This window comes from Lissotriton vulgaris, chromosome 12 (genome assembly GCF_964263255.1).
Source record: "Lissotriton vulgaris chromosome 12, aLisVul1.2, whole genome shotgun sequence".
In the NCBI taxonomy this organism is placed as follows: Eukaryota; Metazoa; Chordata; class Amphibia; order Caudata; family Salamandridae; genus Lissotriton; species Lissotriton vulgaris.
Window position 1 is genome coordinate 781559665 of NC_141700.1, and position 19939 is coordinate 781579603.

The window sequence follows — 19939 nt, forward strand, 5'->3', positions numbered from 1 at the left end:
CGATGAGGTGGTCCTGAGGTGCAGGAGAAGGTCATTCCACGTTTCAGCGCGGCGCTATGTTAAGAATTGGCGTCCTCCGCTGTTGCTTCAGCGGATGTGTGCAAGGAAGAGGAAGGCGGATCGTACGTGTCTGGGTGGTGAAAGGTCAAGCGTTTGAAGTAAGCTTGTCCTTTGTTGTGCAGGGCTTTGTATGCTTAGATCAGCATCTTGAACTGGCATCTCTTCTGGATCGAGAGCCAGCGTAGCATCTTGAGGTGGGGTGTGGTGTGAGTCCGTCTGGAGAGGTCGAGGATGAGTCTTGCCTAATGCACCTTGGATCGAGCAAGGTTGGACCTTCTCTACGAGCCACTTGGGACACCCGTCTCATGTTGATACTCTAGACACCCACTTTCTTTTAACTGACATCAATCTCAGCCATATATTTCTGCTTATGACGTTTTCCTCCTGGCCCCTTACACAATCTGTCTTCATCCTCAGGCTTTGACCAAAACTCATCCTTTTCCCCAAAAACCTCCTCCCATTCAGTCCTCAGCGCATCCTCTAGTTCATCCTGCAATGAATTCTTAATTTCTTTCAAAAGAGTTCTTTTAATGATGTATTCCTTAACATTCTCAGCTGCAATATTCCTCTCATGCTCAGTTATTGTTCTCTTTAAAACGTAATTTAAAGATACCAACTAAATTCTTAACTTTAAAAATACATTTCTACATTCTGATCGTCAATCCCGAGAGTTGCCCTCAACTGATAAGTATCTAAACAAGCAGTGGCAAAGGGAATTTTTTCAGAAACTGCTTGAGGAATATTTGCAAACAATTCTCAGAAAGCAACCTTTTTTTAAATGGTGTAAATTTATTCCGTAGTTATATATCTGGTGACCAGCGACCAGGAGTTGTCACACCAATGCAGTCATTGGCAAACTTTCTTCCTGGTATGTTTAAGCTTGCGTTTCCCCCCATTAACGAACACAATTCAGTATTGTTTTAGTACGAAGAAACTGGCTTAAGATAAAATCTGCAAAGAAAAGACAAAAACATGACGTCATGAAAATGAAAAAGCATATCATAATGAAAAAATGTTCCAAGAAATTGGAAACAAACCACGACAAAGACAACAACTACCCTTAAATCGTTGGTAAAAAAACAATAGCTATTTAGGAGAAAAAAGTGTAAAGGATGCTTATCTGCACAGCAGGAAACAAAAGACGAGGAGGAGGATGGAGGACAGGGGGTTTACCTGGGACTGTTCTATCTCTCTGGACGATGTATTTACGGTTCTACGTTCACAGTGACGCTTTCAAGTACTGCAGAGTAGTAGCTAAAAGTGCTGCATAAAGCTGGCCTCCTGCCTTTCCATTAAATAATTTAACTTGTGCCACCAAATTAACATCAATTGACATTCAAACACTGTGGCAAGACCAGATTTAAGCAAGAGAAGAGCTCATTATAGGTGAAGGGCAAAACCTCTCCTCAAGCTCAAAATACAGAATCGAAATAAAAAAAATAATTCTGGATGATCTCGGGACAGACATTTCCTACAATCCTTATGACAGAAGATATTGTTAAAGGGACCTTCAGAAAAGTGTCTGGAATACTTTTGATTACATTTGGTATTTTTCACATAAACATACGAGGGGTATAGATTATCAGTCTGCATTATCAGACAATCGTTCATTGTCATTTTGAACAGAAATGTCATTTTTTAAATGTTTAGATGTTTTAACTGATTATTAAATGTTTCTCAGCATTGAGTTTCATTTGTTTTGTGGGCTAATTTAGAGATAATTCTGCACTTCTGTTAAAATGGCGGCCTCCATATGTAGTTCAAGAAATGTCAGGATGCACACCATTTTTCACCCGAAACTTCAATGAATATGCTGAAAGACAATGAGTTGGTCAATGCATGTTTAAATGCAGTTTAATGGCAATGATTTAGGGGCCGATTCTGATCCTGGAAAAAAATCGTCCGTACGATTTGTATCCGTAGCCCTCTCCCTACAAATCGTGCCCGTCCATCCAAGACGCGTATTACGATCCGTATTTCGTCAATCCGTCCGAATCGTCGCGATCCGTACGTATTACAAGGCTGAAACCGTGAACCGTATGACTTGTACACATGCCGTATGACCCGACGAGTACGATCCGGACCGGGGTATGAGGACGCAATTCGTACGGTTCCGTCTGGTAAGGGCGATTCGTACGGAATTGCACACAATCACATACACACCGTACGGTGCGTACACCCCATGATCGCAGGGGTACCCCTGCAATCATGGGGTGTATGCACCGTACACCGCGATCGCAGGGTGAACGCACCGTACCCCTGCAATCATGGGGTGTACGCACCGTACTCGGGGGGGGGGGGGGTGTTCGGTACCTGTTTCGAGGCAAACTCTGCTTCTCCGGATGTTTTCAGCTCCCGTAGAAAAAGCGTTGTACGGTGTGTACCCCACACTAATCGTACTTGCCGGGTCGGAAAAAGCAGCCGCGAACCGCACGGATGTCGCGTACAGCGGGTTCCAAGGGAGATTTGTACGGGGATTTGATTTGTACGGTCTCTGTACGATTCGTACGGAGTCCAGCTCCTGGTACGAATTCGTTGTACGTTCAGGGGACGCTGCAGGGTACGATTCGTGTGGGAAAAATGCTCTGTACGGCTATACGGAGAGGTTTTTCCCAATTCGGAATCGACCCCTTAGTGTGTGACCCTGGTATTGCGCTACGTCCATGCGCTTATAAATTTGTGTGTGTCGAGAAGACGGAACCTTGTCAGGTATCCCAGGATACCTGACCACAGAATACGTTTGCATGTCGTAAGCAATCTTGGCTCAACTTTGACACTTTTCTTCATAATTTTAATCTAATGTGTTTACTTTCTTTAATCTTCCAAGCAACAAGTTTGAACTATATAAGGCCATATGTAGGTAATACATGTTTTGCGATTCTCAAATTGCGATTTTTAGGAAATCGCAATCAGAGAACCGCAAAACACAATGTAGGTAGGATTAGCAAAATATTTAGCAAATCCCACCTATTCCTTATTTTCAAATCGCAAATTGAGATACGCAAATAAGGAATACTTTCCCATTTATTCCTATGGGCTAGAAGGCCCATAGGAATGAATGGGAAGACATTCTTAATTTGCGATTCTCAATTAGAGAATCGCAAATTGAGAATGCAACTTCAAGGTTGCAAGGGTGTCAATAGGACACCCTTTTGCACCCCAGAAATTAATATGTGGGCACATGTGGCGCACATACATGCACTAAGGGCATGTATGTGTGCCACATGGTACTTTGAAAAATGCAAAAAAGTGAATTTTTCACAGAAATCGCAAATTACCACCAACCTGAAGTTGGTGGTAATTTGCGATTCCTTAGGCATAAATTTGCACAACTTGGGCGCTACCTACATTGCATTTAAGGAATCGCAATTTGGGATTCCTAAATGCATTCGCAAAATAAGGAATCTCAAATTTTTCGATTCCTTATTTTGCATGTGGATGTTTGTGTGCTACATAGCACACTGCCCAAATTGCGATCGCAAATGCAGAAATTCTGCGAATTTCTGCATTTGTGGTCGCAATTGGGCTACCTACATATGCCCCTAAGTCAATAAAATGCCAATGCAGGCCTCCTTCTATCAGTGCATGGCAGGGTCACCATTCTCCGTGAATCAATGTAAAACATCCATACCCAATGCATTTTGGGCAACTGCCCTTCGTTGGGGGTAACTGTGATAAAAGGAACACTCATATCAGAATAGACTTTCGCTGGCACTTAAGGACATTATACTTGTTATATTGCCACATGCAAAACGAGGAATAGTTAGTTAATGATGTAAAAAGACCTGGTTCCAAACACATATTAATGTGAAATAATTTAGACATATGTGTAAATGGTGACAAAAATCAAACTATTGTGTAACAAATAGACTCCATGGATGTCATTTTCTAATCAGTTGCTTCCGCTGACTTTAATACGAAGCAAGGAGATGTATCGTAAGCGCCTTCATGACCGAAAATGGTGCCATAGGGCGGAACACCTTTCATAACCTTTACTGCTGAACTAGTGTTGAAGGAAGTGTTGACTTCAGAAACTGCAAAACACACAAGATGATGGACGGAATGTTGCACAATGGCAAAACATTCACCCCCAGTCACAGATCTGGGTTTAATCCATCGTTATTTTGCTCACCAAGCCACCCCAGTTCAGACATGGCCATATGCAAATCAGTCTTGACCCTGTGCCTCATGGGAACAGTCCAGCCCGAACTGCCAAGCCATGTCTTCCCTGGACCGGAATCAAGCATCCTAGGACCGGTTTCTGGCTATCAGCCGTCTTCAGCCATGATAGCTTGAATCCAGTGGCGTGGTGAGCACGGGACCCACGTCTGGGCATACCCTTCCCACATAGAGTGAACAGCAAAACACACAAGATGATGGACGGAATGTTGCACAATGGCAAAACATTCACCCCAAGTCACAGATCTGGGTTTAATCCATCGTTATTTTGCTCACCAAGCCACCCCAGTTCAGATATGGCCATACGCAAACCAGTCCTGACCCTGTGCCTCATGGGAACAGTCCAGACCGAACTGCCAAGCCATGTCTTCCCTGGACCGGAATCAAGCATCCTAGGACTAGTTTCTGGCTATCAGCCGTCTTCAGCCAGGATAGCTTGAATCCAGTGGTGTGGTGAGCACTGGACCCACGTCTGGGCATATCCTTCCCACATAGGGTGAATAGCAAAACACACAAGATGATGGACGGAAACTCAGCACAGCTCTTAAGCCAGTATTCATGCCACCTGCCATCATGACCTCCAGGAGAGAGAGGTGGCAAGGACAACTCTAGGAATGCATCTACTACTCCTGGTAACCATGAATTTACATTTATGGTTACCTCCTGGATGGGCACAACTTCCAGTTTATCATCATGTATCACTCCTGCGTTGTCTCATCCTTGTGTAATATCTGGTCCTGCATCGTACACCACTTCCTGCATAGTAGCTCCTGAGGTGAAACATCTAAGTCAGAGATATGTCGTTGTTTGGATTTTCACTCGTAAAGTGTTATTTCGAGGTGAGTATTACACTACAATTCCTGGATAGTCACTTTCAAAGTAATTCTTTGGGATGTACCTTGGGTCAAGGGTGAGTAAATCGTATTAATGTAAAACTTTCAAAGCTAATGGTAAGAAAAACACAGAAAGGCTTACCAAGGTGCAAATGTATGATGAGAGAAAATAAACAAGAGGCTAGAAAAATGATGGTGAAAGTTGAGGGTGGGTTCTGTGTAAACCCGGGGGAGAGACCCAGAGAGTACTATCTAGTCCGCTCTTGTCTGGTATGTTTAAATGCGGTTTGTCCTCTTGTCATGCTGAAGATAGTTCAGTTGGTTGGGACCTATGTAGGAAATATGACAAAAGGGAAAAATGAAATAGGAGACATAAAGATGACATACATGCCAGGAGACGAGAGAGCGAGAGAGGGAGACCCCTTTTTCCATCCTTTATTCTGAGGGAAACAGCAGAGTTTCTGAGATGAATCGACCCCGGTGAGAGAGAGAAAGAGTGGGCTGCTGACGGTGTGGATTGAGGTGCATCAGCATGGTATCGACAAGTTGTAGTAGAGGCCGAGCTGCTGAATGTGAGGGTTGTGGGACTCGAGTGGTCCTGGGGTGGGATACAGGGGTCGCTCTGGACTCCTTTGAGTTGCCGTGCTGCTAGCAGACCCCTGGCCTGGACTAGCAGAAGGTCTGCAGATACACCCACCAGTGCTTTCATAGAGATGTGTGGAACGTAGTGGAGTCGTAGGAAGCGCTGTAGGGCTGGGTTCCAAAATCAGAGCTGTTTCTAGGGTCGCTGGCGCTACCTTACCCTGCGGACAGTTGTGTCTTATTCTTTTAAACTTTTAATTTACAGAACGAGAAAAATGAGGAGCTGACCACGAAGGTCTACTTAAATCTGGTATGTATGGAGTCCATAATACAATCTGTCCTACGTTGCAGCTTAGCACACAGAAACAATCTTTTAATACCCGTAACTCCCACCCTTTATTCTGCGCTCCTCTTACACGGTGCAGCGGCACAGGGATGCACTCCCCACAGACAATCCCCGTCCCCTCCACTATCTAACCTGCCTTCCTCTCACAGGACACAGCAGCACAGCGACACACTCTGCAAACCTCCATCATTTTTATTTCAGTCTCATCCGCCCTCCTCGGAGGCGTTGACAGTCCCTATTTCCACAATCCCACAATTGTTCACGAGTCACATTAACTCCCGCACTTGCCCCACTCTCACCCCTTTGTGTCCCCTCTGATCCCTGCCCCTTATTTTGCAAATAAGCCAACATACACGCATACACGTTTCTTGTGGTGGTCATTTGTTGGCCGCAGTTTTTATTAGGGTTACATATCAATTCTGGGTACTCAGTACCACCTTTATTATTAAAATAATATTTTCCTGACAGGTGATTTTTGGCTGGGTTTGCTTTGATATCCGCTTGAAGGAGGGGTGGTGTAGCGTTGTACCGGAGTTAGGCCCAACTCACTACCGGTTGGACTCGTGTTGTGCCCTGCCAACCGCCGGGGGCTGAGCTGCGAGCGCCGTCTCCGTTTGCTACCCCTCTTGGTAGTCCGACTCACCCAGCCTTGAGGCATCGTAAGGTGAACGGTCCTACCCGCTGTCCTTCGGTCCCCTCGCCCAGCCGTGAGGCATCCTAAGGCAAGTGGTCCTGTCTCAGCACACCGACCTCCGGTGTGCTTCTGTGCCAACCATTGTCCCCGTTGTTTCTCGCCCTGCCCCTTCCAACAGCCCTGCGACTTTGGCTGCCTTTTAGGTGTGGGTTGATGGGTCAACTATTCTTCTCCTCATGCTGCTTCCCCCGCTAATAAGATAGGAGTCGTCCTGGGGCAGCCAGCTTTTATACTCCCCCCCCAACGACGGTGGCCGTGTTTCGCGCACTACCCCCCCCACCCCCCATTGGGCCATTCGGATGTTGCAGGGGCCCATTGGCTGGGGGGGTAGGCACTGCCGTGGCTACCGGGGGGGGGGCGTTCCTCCCAGCGCGATTTTCGCGCCGAAACCAGTCCAGGTTGTAGGTGTTGGGGGGACTCGGCTGCCATTATGGCGCCGGCCTCTGATCCCCCCGATGGGGGCTGGCCTCTGCGAAAAACGTCAACACTAAGTAGCAAACAAAACTGATCAGCGTCTGCCTTCTAGATCCTGTTATATGTCACATAGAGTGTCGCCAAGCAGCACAGCAAATTGACCCATGACATCCCTTCAAAAGCAAAGTCTTCTTGTCCCATGACTAACACCCTCCCCCCCCCCACTTCTTCATAAGGCAGGCAGCACTGAAGATCAGCAGTACTCTCCATGTCTGTCTCAGCGTCAAGGACTGCTGAGGAATCCCCAGCATGAGGGACACCCAGTGACACACATCACCAGGTCTGCACTCAATCAGAATGCACCAGGAAGAGACAATTGATTCTGAGTTTTTCCGGACATCACTGTCAGTTCTCACCAGTGAGGCTGCTCTGTGTAGCTGCTTCTTCCACCCACATGCAGTCCCATTCATACATCACATTATAAGTGTACGCTCTATCGCTATGTTTTATTCTCTCAGCCTTGGCATTGGTAGCCACAGGTTCCTCCTCTCTACATACAGAACATTGAGGAAAATCAGTTCTATGATCCTCAAACTTCCCACAGGACTCTAGTCTACAGCATGTACGTGTCACAGCAGCTGAATGAAAGCACGTGCTGCTGGGGGTCATTGTCATTCACTCAGATACACTGATGTCCAGCTCTTTGTTGCTACTAACCACTGATGACGCCTACATCCACCCCTAACTCTGCATGTTTGCTATTGATGTCTCCTGCTCTTTCCTTCTTTGTTGCATGCTCTCCTCCTCCTTACCATTGGCTGCGCCCTCTGCCACCTGCTGCCAGAACTGGAGAGATTACCGGCTGAGCTGGAAGCCATCGGATTATGACGACATGGAGACCCTGCGCGTGCCCTCGGACAAGGTCTGGCTGCCGGACATCGTCTTAATGAACAAGTAAGTCATGGCCTTGTGCCGTAGTGCTTTAAACAGTGGCTGAAGTACGGATGAACATCTGTCTAATGCATATGGGGCTAATTAGTCACAGTAGGTGTGGCCTACTAGAAAGCTGTTGTCTTTGAAACCAGCCAGAGAATATATAGCTAGGGCACCTCTGTTCTCTTAACTCAATCCAGTGAGACAGTATGCCGCTATCAGAAGATGATGTGGTACAAAAGGGGGTGGTGATGGACGGAGCAACTGAACCAATCAAACACTCACACCCTGTCAACAGATCTGGGTTTCATCCATTACCGTTCTTTAGCCCACTATCAGAAGATGAGGCAGACGCCGTTTCCAAGAGACATGAAGCTAGGAACACGATGAGGTTTGATTTCAGGAAGAGGATCTCAACTGTGTTCCACCGGTGGAAAAATCCAACAAAGTTACCAAAGTATTCCCTTCCAAATGTATGCGGTAAGTAAGTAGCTAAAGGTTTTGTTTTAGTTTGTAAATGCTGGAGTGTCTTGGTGCTAACGGAGCCTCAGGAAACAGCTTAAAGTGGAACACAGAGCTGATTTAGGAGAGGAGACAAAGAGCCACGCCTTTAAAGACTCGCTAAAGAGGGTAAGACTAGGTTGAGATCTTAGGGATAGAGGCAGCGAGCTCCAAAGTTTACTGGCTAATAATGAGAAACTCCTGCCACCCCAGTTGGCCTTCTTGATTTTTGGGATGACCACCAATCTATAAAGAAAAGATCTCAATTCTCACCGTGAGGAGCACCACTCGTACGTATTTTGGAGGTAGAGGGGACCCGTGCCTTGTAAGGCTTTATACATCATACAGAGAGCCTTAAATTCGACCCTCTCAGCCACCGGCAGCCAATGCAATTCCTGGATCTTCTTTGAAACGGAACAGAACTCGGGCACCTTCAGGAGAAGCCGAGGCGCCGCATATTGTAGTGATTGTAGCTTAGACTGAGGCTGTTTCTTTATCCCTAAGTATAGGGCATTGCCGTAATCTATCCTAGAAAGCATCAAGGCTACCACAGCCAGTTTTTGCAGCTCAAGAGGAATAAAAAGGAATACCTTTTTTAATATCTTGATTAGGTAGAAGCAAGAGGATGTTATGCGAGTGATCTGTTGTGAAAAATGTAAGTGTTCATTGAATAAAATTCCTAGATTTTTGACCTTCTGGACCGGATAGAGTAGTGGGCTAAGATTAGCAGGCCTATGCCGAGTGATGTGTTCCTCCCAAATGCAATGCCCTCTGTCTTCTAAATCCAAGGATGAGGACTTCCATCTTGTCTGAGTTCAGTTTCAGGCGACTGTTCATCATCCACTCGGCTACGTCTTTCATCCCTTCATGTAGGTTGGTTCTGGCGGTGGCTAGGTCGTTGGTGAGGGAGAGGATCAGCTGGGTGTCGTCGGCGTAGGAGATGATGTTTAGATTGTGTTGGCGTGCGATAGCCGCGAGGGGGCTCATGTAGATGTTGAAGAGGGTGGGGCTGAGTGATGATCCTTGCGGTACGCCGCAGATGACTTCGGTGGCCTCGGATCTGAACGGGGGGAAGCGGACTCTCTGGGTTCTTCCTGCGAGGAACGAGATGATCCATTCTAGTGCTTTCTCTTGGATTCCGATGTTGCTGAGGCGCTGCACTAGGGTGCGGTGGCAGACAGTGTCGAACGCTGCGGAGAGGTCCAGGAGGATGAGGGCCGCTGTTTCCCCGTTATCGAGCAGGGCTCGGATGTCGTCAGTGGCTGCGATGAGGGCGGTCTCGGTGCTGTGGTTGGCTCGGAAGCCGGACTGCGAGTGGTCGAGGGATCCGTTTGTCTCGAGGAAGGCGGCAAGCTGTCTGTTGACGGTCTTCTCGATGACTTTGGCAGGAAAAGGGAGGAGCGAGATGGGGTGGTAGTTTTTTAGGTCGGTGGGGTCTGCTGATGGTTTCTTCAGGAGGGCGCTGAGTTCCGCATGCTTCCAGCTCTCCGGGAAGGTGGCGGTGTTGAAGGAGCAGTTGATGACTTCTCGGAGTTGGGGTGCGATGACGGAGTCGGCCTTGTTGAAGACGTGATGGGGGCATGGGTCAGTTGGTGATCCGGAGTGGATGGTGTTCATCGTGTGGATGGTGTCTTCGGTGCTGACTGCGGTCCAGGCGTGGAGGATGGTGGTGGGGGGCGTTGGTTTGGTGGTTGGGTGCGTGGTCTGTGCGCCGAAGCTGTTGTGTATGTCGGCGATCTTGCTGTGGAAGAACGAGGCAAGTGAGTCGCAGAGTTCTTGCGAGGGGGTGATGTCGTTGCTTCCGGCGCTGGGGATGGAGAGTTCTTTGCGATGCTGAAGAGTTCCTTTCTGTTATGTGAGTAGTTGTCCAGTCGTTCCTTGAATGCTGTCTTCTTGGTGGTGTGGATCAGCTGGTGGTGTTTGCGGGTGGCGTGCTTGAGGGCAGTCATGTTGTCTGTAGTCGGGTCTTTGCGCCAGGCTTTCTTGAGGGTGCGGCAGTTCTTCTTGGAGTTAATGAGATGGTCGTTAAACCAGGAAGCTTTCTTGTTGCCGGGCCTGCTGGGATGGTTTTTCAGGGGTGCGAGGTCGTCAGCGCAGTTGGTGATCCACTGTGTGAGGTTGTTGGCTGCTTGGTTGGGGTCCGTTGAGCTGGCAGGAGGATTATGGTTCAGGGAAGTGGTGAGCTGGTCGGTGGTGATTTTGTTCCAGCTCCTGCGGGGAATCTGTTGCGGGTGGTGGTGGGTCGTGGTCCTTCTGAAGCTGAAGTGGACGCAGCTGTGGTCTGTCCAGTGGAGTCCGGTGGAGTGGCTGAAGGAGATGTCCTTGCTGGAGGAGAAGACTGGGTCAAGCGTGTGGCCGGCGTAGTGGGTGGGGGTGTTCACCAGTTGCTTGAGTCCGAGGTTGGCGAGGTTGTCCAGCAGGGTGGTAGTGTTGCTGTCATTGTTGTTCTCCAGGTGGAAGTTGAGGTCCCCTAGGAGGATGTAGTCAGCGGAGGAGAGGGCGTGTGGGCTGATGAAGTCTGCAATGTTTTCGCTGAATTGTGTGCGGGGTCCCGGGGGTCTGTAGATGAGGGTGCCTCTGAGGGTGGTCTTGGGGTCGGTGTGTATCTGGAAGTGAAGATGTTCGGCGGCTGTGAGGGTGTCGTCGGAGTTGGTCGTGATGCGGATGGTGTTCTTGTGGACGATAGCGATCCCTCCTCCTGTCTGGTTGACGCGGTCCCTCCGGGTGATCTTGAATCCGTCCGGGATGGCGATGGCGATGTCGGGCGCTGAAGAGGCGTTCATCCATGTTTCCGTGAGGAAGGCGACGTCTGGAGATGTAATGTCGAGCAGGTTCCAGAGTTCCACAGCGTGTCTGTGGACGGAGCGGGTGTTGAGCAGGATGCACTTCAGGTGGTTGCTGCTGGTGCTCGGCTTGGCGGGTGCGGTACAGGTCCGGATGCAGGTGAATTTGCAGGAATTGCAGGTGAAGGGTCCGTGGGTGCATCTCGGGGTGGCTCGGTAGCAGCCGGGGATCCGGCCGGTGTTGAGGGTGGCGGCGGCGTAGGTCCGGCGGATGGGATGGCATCCGCGGGGGCCAGGGGTTCTGGCGCTGGGCGCGGTCCAGGCGTGGACGGGCGTAGACGGGCTTGCCTGTGGCGCGCCTTCGCTGCACAATCGGCGCGCCCGCTGCGCGTGAACGCTGCATGTACACGTGCACTCCACCATAAATGGCGAAGTGGGAGGGAGGAGCAGCTGGGAGGCGGGAGCGGGGCTGCGAATGGGAAGGGATACAAAAAGAAAAGGGGCGGGCCGCAGGGGAGCAGCGGCGGGGAGCGGGGAGAAGGGCGGGAAACACGGCAGGGGCAGGGCACAAAAGCGGCGCAAACAGGGGGAAAACAAGCACAGGAAGTTAAGACACAGAGGCAGGGAAACAAAATACAAAATGCAGAGGCAGAGAACAAATTACGAAATACAGACAACAAAATGCAGGGGCAGAATACAGAATAAGAGGCGAAGGAACTCAGCTGCAGGGCAGCGGCGAACTCAGCAGAGCGGGGGGTGCTTGGCTTCACTCACGGGGAGTGTGCGCAGTGCGTGGAGCGACCGGCCCAGAACAGGGTCAAGGGTCACTGCTCACCACTGCGTGCACTCCGCCATAAATGGCCAAGTGGGAGGGAGGAGCAGCTGGGAGGCGGGAGCGGGGCGGCGAATGGGAAGGGATACAAAAAGAAAAGGGGCGGGCCGCAGGGAAGCAGCGGCGGGGAGCGGGGAGAAAGGCGGGAAACGCGGCAGGGGCAGGGCACAGAAGCGGCGCAAACAGGGGCAAAACAAGCGCAGGAAGTTAAGACACAGAGGCAGGAAAACAAAATACAAAATGCAGAGGCAGAGAACAAATTACGAAATACAGACAACAAAATGCAGGGGCAGAATACAGAATAAGAGGCCCATGAACTCAGCTGCAGGGCAGCGGCGAACTCGGCAGAGCGGGGGGTGCTTGGCCTCACTCACCGGGAGTGTGCGCAGTGCGTGGAGCGACCGGCCCAGAACAGGGTCAAGGGTCACTGCTCACCACTGCGTGCACTCCGCCATAAATGGCCAAGTGGGAGGGAGGAGCAGCTGTGAGGCGGGAGCGGGGCGGCGAATGGGAAGGGATACAAAAAGAAAAGGGGCGGGGCCGCAGGGGAGCAGCGGCGGGGAGTGGGGAGAAGGGCGGGAAACGCGGCAGGGGCAGGGCACAGAAGCGGCGCAAACAGGGGGAAAACAAGCGCAGGAAGTTAAGACACAGAGGCAGGGAAACAAAATACAAAATGCAGAGGCAGAGAACAAATTACGAAATACAGACAACAAAATGCAGGGGCAGAATACAGAATAAGAGGCCCATGAACTCAGCTGCAGGGCAGCGGCGAACTCGGCAGAGTGGGGGGTGCTTGGCCTCACTCACCGGGAGTGTGCGCAGTGCGTGGAGCGACCGGCCCAGAACAGGGTCAAGGGTCACTGCTCACCACTGCGTGCACTCCGCCATAAATGGCCAAGTGGGAGGGAGGAGCAGCTGTGAGGCGGGAGCGGGGCGGCGAATGGGAAGGGATACAAAAAGAAAAGGGGCGGGGCCGCAGGGGAGCAGCGGCGGGGAGTGGGGAGAAGGGCGGGAAACGCGGCAGGGGCAGGGCACAGAAGCGGCGCAAACCGGGGGAAAACAAGCGCAGGAAGTTAAGACACAGAGGCAGGGAAACAAAATACAAAATGCAGAGGCAGAGAACAAATTACGAAATACAGACAACAAAATGCAGGGGCAGAATACAGAATAAGAGGCCCAGGAACTCAGCTAGAGCGGGGGGCGCTTGGCCTCATTCACGGGGAGTGTGCGCAGTGCGTGGAGCGACCGGCCCAGAACAGGGTCAAGGCACCAGTAGTCTGAGGTACCTGGGGGGCTGATTACAGCTGCACCACCAACAAAAAGAGCATGAAAATGACTGAGGAAAGAGACAGATTTTCGGGACATTTCTGAAATGCGGAATGTCCACTGAAAGTCTAAGGGAGGCAGGAAGCTGATTCCAGAGTAGAGCTGCTCTCACTGCGAAAGCCCACCCTCTTTGACTGATTTTCTTGAATTTGGGAGCACAGATTAGATTAGCCAATTAGGATCTCAGACATCTCCTCTGAGAATATCTTTGAAAAGAGTTCTGCAGAGGGATTGGTCTGACGCCCTCAAGAGCTTCGAAAACAAAGCACAAGGGTGTAAAAGATATTCTCTGCTTGACTGGCAGCCGGTGCAGCTCTTTAATAGCGTCTGATGCGGACGATCTTCTAGACTGCTTCAAAGCCCGTTTGGCCACAGCGGCTTGAACTCTATATAGTCTATTTATTAAATAATCTGGGAGTCTTCTGTGATAACAAACTGTCCATGAAGATCATAGTACAAAGGTAGCCGGGACATGTTTTTTGCTTCTCCGAGGCCTGCAAAAACTGCTTCCCATGTAGCCGCCCCATGCCAAAACCTTGATTATTTGCAGCGTGATCTTGAGTAGGCTTGACTATTGAAATTCTCTCCTCCTAGGTGCCACAGATTGCGGACCGAGCCAGAGGGCTTAGGCTCGTCCTTTACTGGTAGAGGCCAAAGGTTTGTGGGAAGATTCAATGGGACTTTATTTGCTGAGCAGCAGAGGAACTCTGTTTGTCTCCGTTGAATTGTTTAGTGTTAGTGTTCAACCAAATGGCGATGTCCTTCACACAATTATGGAAGGCATTAACTACACTCTGCTGGTCACTATCTAGTGGCAGGTTCAACTAGGTATCATCTGCATAGTTAATTGGTCTAAGGGTATGGAATTTAATGAGGGTCACAAGTGGCCTCAAATACAAATTGAACAAAATTGGACTAACGGCAGACCCTTGACGAACTCCATGTTCCACTTCCCTAAAAGCAGATCTGATAGAGGGAAGACCGACAGCCTGTTAAATAGGAACGCATCCATTCCAGTACGGTTCCTCCTACACCGGCCAGGTCTAGTCCGTTTAATAGGATGTTATGGTTTACGTGTCGAAAGTGGCAGATAATTCAAGAAGGATCAGTATTGCTGACTGGCCGCGATCGACTAACATCCAGTAGGGCTGACTCAGTCCCATGCCCAAGTCTAAATCTAAACTGCTCCTGTTCTTATAAGGTGTGTTGTTCTAGACAGCGGGAGAGTTTTTTTACTGAATTAGCATTCTAGACGTTTTATGGGGAAAGGCGGTAATGATATTGGTGTAAAATTAGAGACGACTGACGGGTCCAGGGAGGGTTTTTTCAAAATGGAAGAGACAATGTTTTTTTTTTTCTCAAGTCTGAGGTACTATAGTGGAGGCCAACGATTGATTGCAAACCTGCCGTAGCAGTGAGAAGGACTCTTCCGCCAAACTTTTCCAGATTCTGTGCGGCAAAGGGTCTAGAGGGGAGCCAGAAGAGGTGGATCTGGCTAAGGAGAGCAAGCTATCATCGGAGATGGATTCAACATAATCTAACCTATGTCTTGAATTGTCACATATGTTAATTGGCACGGGAGGGTTACATGAGGGGTGAGAGAGAGAGAGAGACTCCCAAATTATATTATTTTCTGAGAGTGAGGTAACTGCAGATGGGCAACTAGACCTGAAGGCATCCTGATGTCATCCAGAATCTTATCAGTCTTTCCCTCGAAGAACAAAGCAAGGTTAGAAAAAAAACCTTTCACAGCAAGATTGACAAATAAATCCTCTCACTTTGAAGTAAGAGAAAGAAAAATAAATACAAACTCCCTCGGAAGACAGAGCCTGACATTTGACCTCTGTTTTGGAATGCACAGCAAATGTGGCAAGATAATAAGATTTAAAGATCTGTTTACATAAAGGAAGCGCTTGGAAGGTTACAGTAAATAGGGAATGCTTTTCACAAGGGACGAACTCGAGCTGGACATCCTAAACAAATAAAGTCAACAAGTAAATGTGAGTTACAAACAACAGAGCCAATGGTAAGCATTGGGTGGAATGAATGCAGAGGGAAGCTTTCCTAATGTCCCCAAGATGTCGTTAGCAAACCAGACAGCTGCACTGTCTGGTAGGCTTCAGGCCGAAAAAGTACACCACACACACATTGCCTTTAATGCCTTGCTTTTTTACATTGTTCTTTCTTTTGTTTTATTTCGACGTACGCCAACTTCTGCACTCTCTCAATGTGTTTCAATTCTTGCCTGCTCCTCTGCTTCCTATTGGTGCTTCCCTCGTCCTGTTCCATGCTATTCTGTAAACATTTTTTGATTTGATTTTAGAGGGCCTAACTGTTACTAAATTCTATCAGGTTCTCTCTTCAATTTTTGATGGCTCTGCACACTTTAAAAAAAATGTAAGTGCACTGTTCTGACATGGCAATGATACAGTAAAAAAGCTGGAGTAACCACTAGCGAATCACGATGCAAGCATGCCTATGCATCCCCAAGCATGTGTACAACTGTCGGCCATCTTGAAATGGTGGTAATTCTAAAATGACAGACGAGTGTGCACATGCATACACATGATTTGCATTGTGCCAGTAGCCATTTTTTATTTATTATTCCAATAGACCAGAGGAAAGGTAAAACAAAAAATTAAATGTAACCTCGAGCAACAGTGCAACTAAGCATTGGCAAGGCCAATCGGTGGGCACTTGCCTTTTAAATGCAAGATCAATTGGCTATGTCAGTGCTTCTTTCTCTTCCTTTCTCAGAGAATTTGCCTACTGTGGGTTTTGTGATGATTTTTAAGAAACTTTATGTATTTTTAACATTAGGTTTTCAACAAATATTTCATTTGTGTGTATTCATGTAATAGTAAAAACGCAAATTATACATTACCTGTTCTGCTTTTTCTATTTCACGCTTTCCTTTCACTTTTCTATCTTTACCTCCTGTTTCTTGTAGGGTAACCACTCACTGCAGGTCACAAGAAGGCAAATGTTCCCGTCCTGGGATTTCCTTCACAATTTATTGTTTGGGTGGGCTTGATGTTAGAGTGGACTCTGGCTCTGCTTAGGGGGGACTACTCTCTCGACTCATGGTATTGGCTAGTTGGTGCGCCGGTGCGCCTACTATGTGCTTTCATTTGAATGCGTAATAGACTATTTCTGAAACGTGTAATCACATTACATAGTCACCTTCAGGTTTTTTTATCTCCCCATCTCATTATTCCTTGAAAGCAATTCATTTTTGGTCATTTTTTCCCTGCATCCAATAGAACAGGTTTAATGTGATAAACACCATTTGTGCACGCAGTGCTCGGAAACAGCATTTCTGAATGTCTTTATCTACAAGCACTGGTACATTCAGGCCAGGCCTTCTGGCCTTCCCAGTGATTTAGTCTGTAATTTTAATTTAAGATAAGGGAACCCTGACTACATTCCACGGAGTGCAACAAAGGAAACAATATCACACAGCTAGATGATGTGGTTCCTGTTGAAATGGTGCAAGTGGCAATGTTTCTCACGTGCATCTTTTTTGTTCTTTTTTTTATTCTTCATATTTTCCTATCTGCTGTTCCCTTTCTTTCTTGACTTCCCGTTTATGTTTTTCTCCAATTCCTTTCTTCCTTAGTCCTCCTCATCTTTTATTCTACCTATGGTTTCAGCTAAATCACTTTATCAATCCATTTAATGCTCTTGACTCTCTTCCTTTTTTCTCGTTCAAACTCTTCTTTGTTGTGCTGTCCCTCTATCCTGTTTCCTTCTCTGTTGCCTCCATGTTAGTTTTCATTCCTTTTTATTCCTTCACACATATTGCCTCTGTTCTCCCTTCCCTTAGCGCTGACCTCTAACAGTATCTTTTTTAAATTGTGTTTATAGTTATTCTCTTCTGGTTACCTTCGTCTCTTGCTTTTCCTACCTCTTCCTCCCATTCTTCACATGTGGTACGTCTTCCCATCACTCTTCCTCCCATTATTTCATCGCATCTCGTTTTCCTTTGCAGCAATGACGGGAACTTTGACATCGCCCTGCCGGTGGATGTTCTGGTGTCTCATGATGGCGAGGTTAGCTGGTCCCCGCCTGCGCTGTATCGCAGCAGCTGCAGTATCCAGGTACAGTCTTTCTTCTCTGATAACTGCTCACCTAATCACATGATGCAAATGCTACAGGCTGAGGTTGCAAAGGTAGAGCTCAAGTTACACAGGTCTTGCAGCCAGAAGTGGTCAAAGGAGAAAGTTCCTCTCATTGACAAGCCTTCCTCCGGGCATCAGATGTCGGTCGGTTTCCAGACATCCATCCTGGGCTTTGCACTGAGGACTAATGCTTCTTGTTGCAAAGGCCCTCAGGCTTGGAACCGAACAGTTTGACCCCACAAGCCTGCTTGGCTTTGCATTAGTTGGGCTGGTTGTATGATTGCACGTGGGCATGTGGTAGAGATTTAGTCTGGCTGCGAGATGCATTTGCTGTGCTGCTTGACATGTTGGTTGTCTTGCATGGAGACTTATGTGTTGGTCAACACCACAAGGCATTAGCTTTCCTTCATGGATCTGCTCTGGGGTCTACGTGGACGGTGTCACTGGCTTTCAGTGTGAGCAATTCCATTTTCTGCAGCAATAACTATTATCTGCCTTGCAAGTGTAGATGTTGGTACAACTGCATGGACTGGTGTTTGTATGGACCTGCATGCCTGCATGTTGGTTGTCTTGCTTGGAGAGGTATTTGTTAGTCAACATCACAAAGCATTAGCCTTCCTGCATGGATCTCATGCGGAAGCACGGAAGGCACTCTTGACTTTCAGTGCAAGCCATTCCCTTTTATGTAGCAAGAACTATTATCTGGCTTGCATGGCTAGATGTTTGTACGTCTGTATTGACTGGTGTTTGCTTCCCTGAACGGATAGGTACATTGTAGCCCGTAATATGGAAAGTTAATTTTATTCCATGTACAGGCGTTTGTTAGCCTAGATGGATGAATGGTTGTAATGTTGACACTAAACTGAGTTAGTTTGATTGGATTGAGTGGTGATCCCCGGCTTTCTACCGATCTGATAGTTGCGTATCCACAACAATGTAGGATACTGCTTGTAGTTCGGTCTACAACTGGCATTGTCCATTGGTCTTGCATGAAGGGATCTGTAATATTTGACATGAATAAACAGTAAATTTTAATCTAAGGCTCTGGTCTCTTGTCTCTTGGTCTTGCAGGTCACATACTTCCCCTTCGACTGGCAGAATTGCAGCATGATATTCCGCTCATACACCTATGACACGACGGAGATGACGCTGGAGCTGGCAGTAGATGAGAAAGGCCGGGAGGTGAAGGAGGTGGTCATTTCTGAAAACACCTTTGTAGGTGAGACCTCAGCAGCAGTCGTGCAGGCGCCGGTGCAGAAGGGTGCATGAAGGTAGGGCAAGTGGGGCTGGAAAACAGTGAAGGGGTGGAAGAAGGGTAGAACACGGAAACGTTGACCAGAATCATGGATCGTCAGGCTGAGCAGGGAGTGATACACGATTTAAACATATGACAAGATACACGTATGAGAAAAACCAACAGTGACATGCCCTAATCATCCACATTTACAAAAGACTCCTGAAGTGAAAAGCAAGTTCTGACTAACAATTCCTTCTTTCATGCCTAAGTTGAGTTCAATATACAGAAATAGTTACTATTAAAATTGAATGCAGTTCCAATATTTGATACCACAAGCGTGTTTCTTATACTTCTTCTATTTATCCGAACTGTTGCTTTGCAAACTGTTGATGAAACTCCTTTATGACTACTTTTTCCTGTTAATTAATTCTCATCATTAATTTAATTGAGCCAAATGTTCGAACTCTGCCTCTGTTTCTGGATTATCCACTATCATCCGCTACTGAAGCTTTAGATCACATGTTCCCGTCGAGGTTTAGTTGAGGAAGCTCAGTGCCAAGCAGTCTTTAAGGTAGTTGGCGCTATACAGATGTTGTTAGCTAGGCAGTCCAGGCAGTCCATGAGGGAGAATGGTACCCAAAGGCATGAGGGGCTCAATGTGTGACCATTCCTTGATACATGATAGGGGCCTATTACGAAGGCGGGTGGACTATGTACACCCGCCACCGCATCAGAGCACAGGACCGACCGCCGATGATGCGGCACTCCCGCCATTCAAATTAGGATGCGCCCGCCACACTGACGGTCGCATCCCGCCACCATATTATGCCCCTTTTCCGCCCGGTCGATGAGTCGACCGGCGGAAAAGTGGCAGAAGGTCATTCCGTCTGCCGCAGACCCCCAGCCATACTAATATGGCAGGGGGGGGTCAATCAAGCATGGATGGTGGGTGGATCGGTCCGCCGGGCCTGCGATGGCTACTGCCGGCCCGGGGGTGGCAATCGCCCGCCATCTTACTGAGCCCCTAACTCAGGCCCTAAGTTGTTAAGGCACAAAATGTACTTGTGAGATTTCCAATCTCAATATATCCACATTGTC

General features: G+C 48.2%; 1 protein-coding gene across 1 annotated transcript in view; it reads left to right on the plus strand.

Moving 5' to 3' along the window:
• The window catches only part of CHRNB1 (cholinergic receptor nicotinic beta 1 subunit), a 75117-nt gene that overhangs the window by 26725 nt on the left and 28453 nt on the right, over positions 1–19939 (plus strand). Inside the window, exons 3-6 of the mRNA XM_086946149.1 lie at positions 5920–5964; positions 7953–8062; positions 17475–17583; positions 18676–18823. Coding sequence (XP_086802275.1) covers positions 5920–5964; positions 7953–8062; positions 17475–17583; positions 18676–18823 — 412 coding nt within the window. The remainder of the gene's footprint in view (positions 1–5919; positions 5965–7952; positions 8063–17474; positions 17584–18675; positions 18824–19939) is intronic.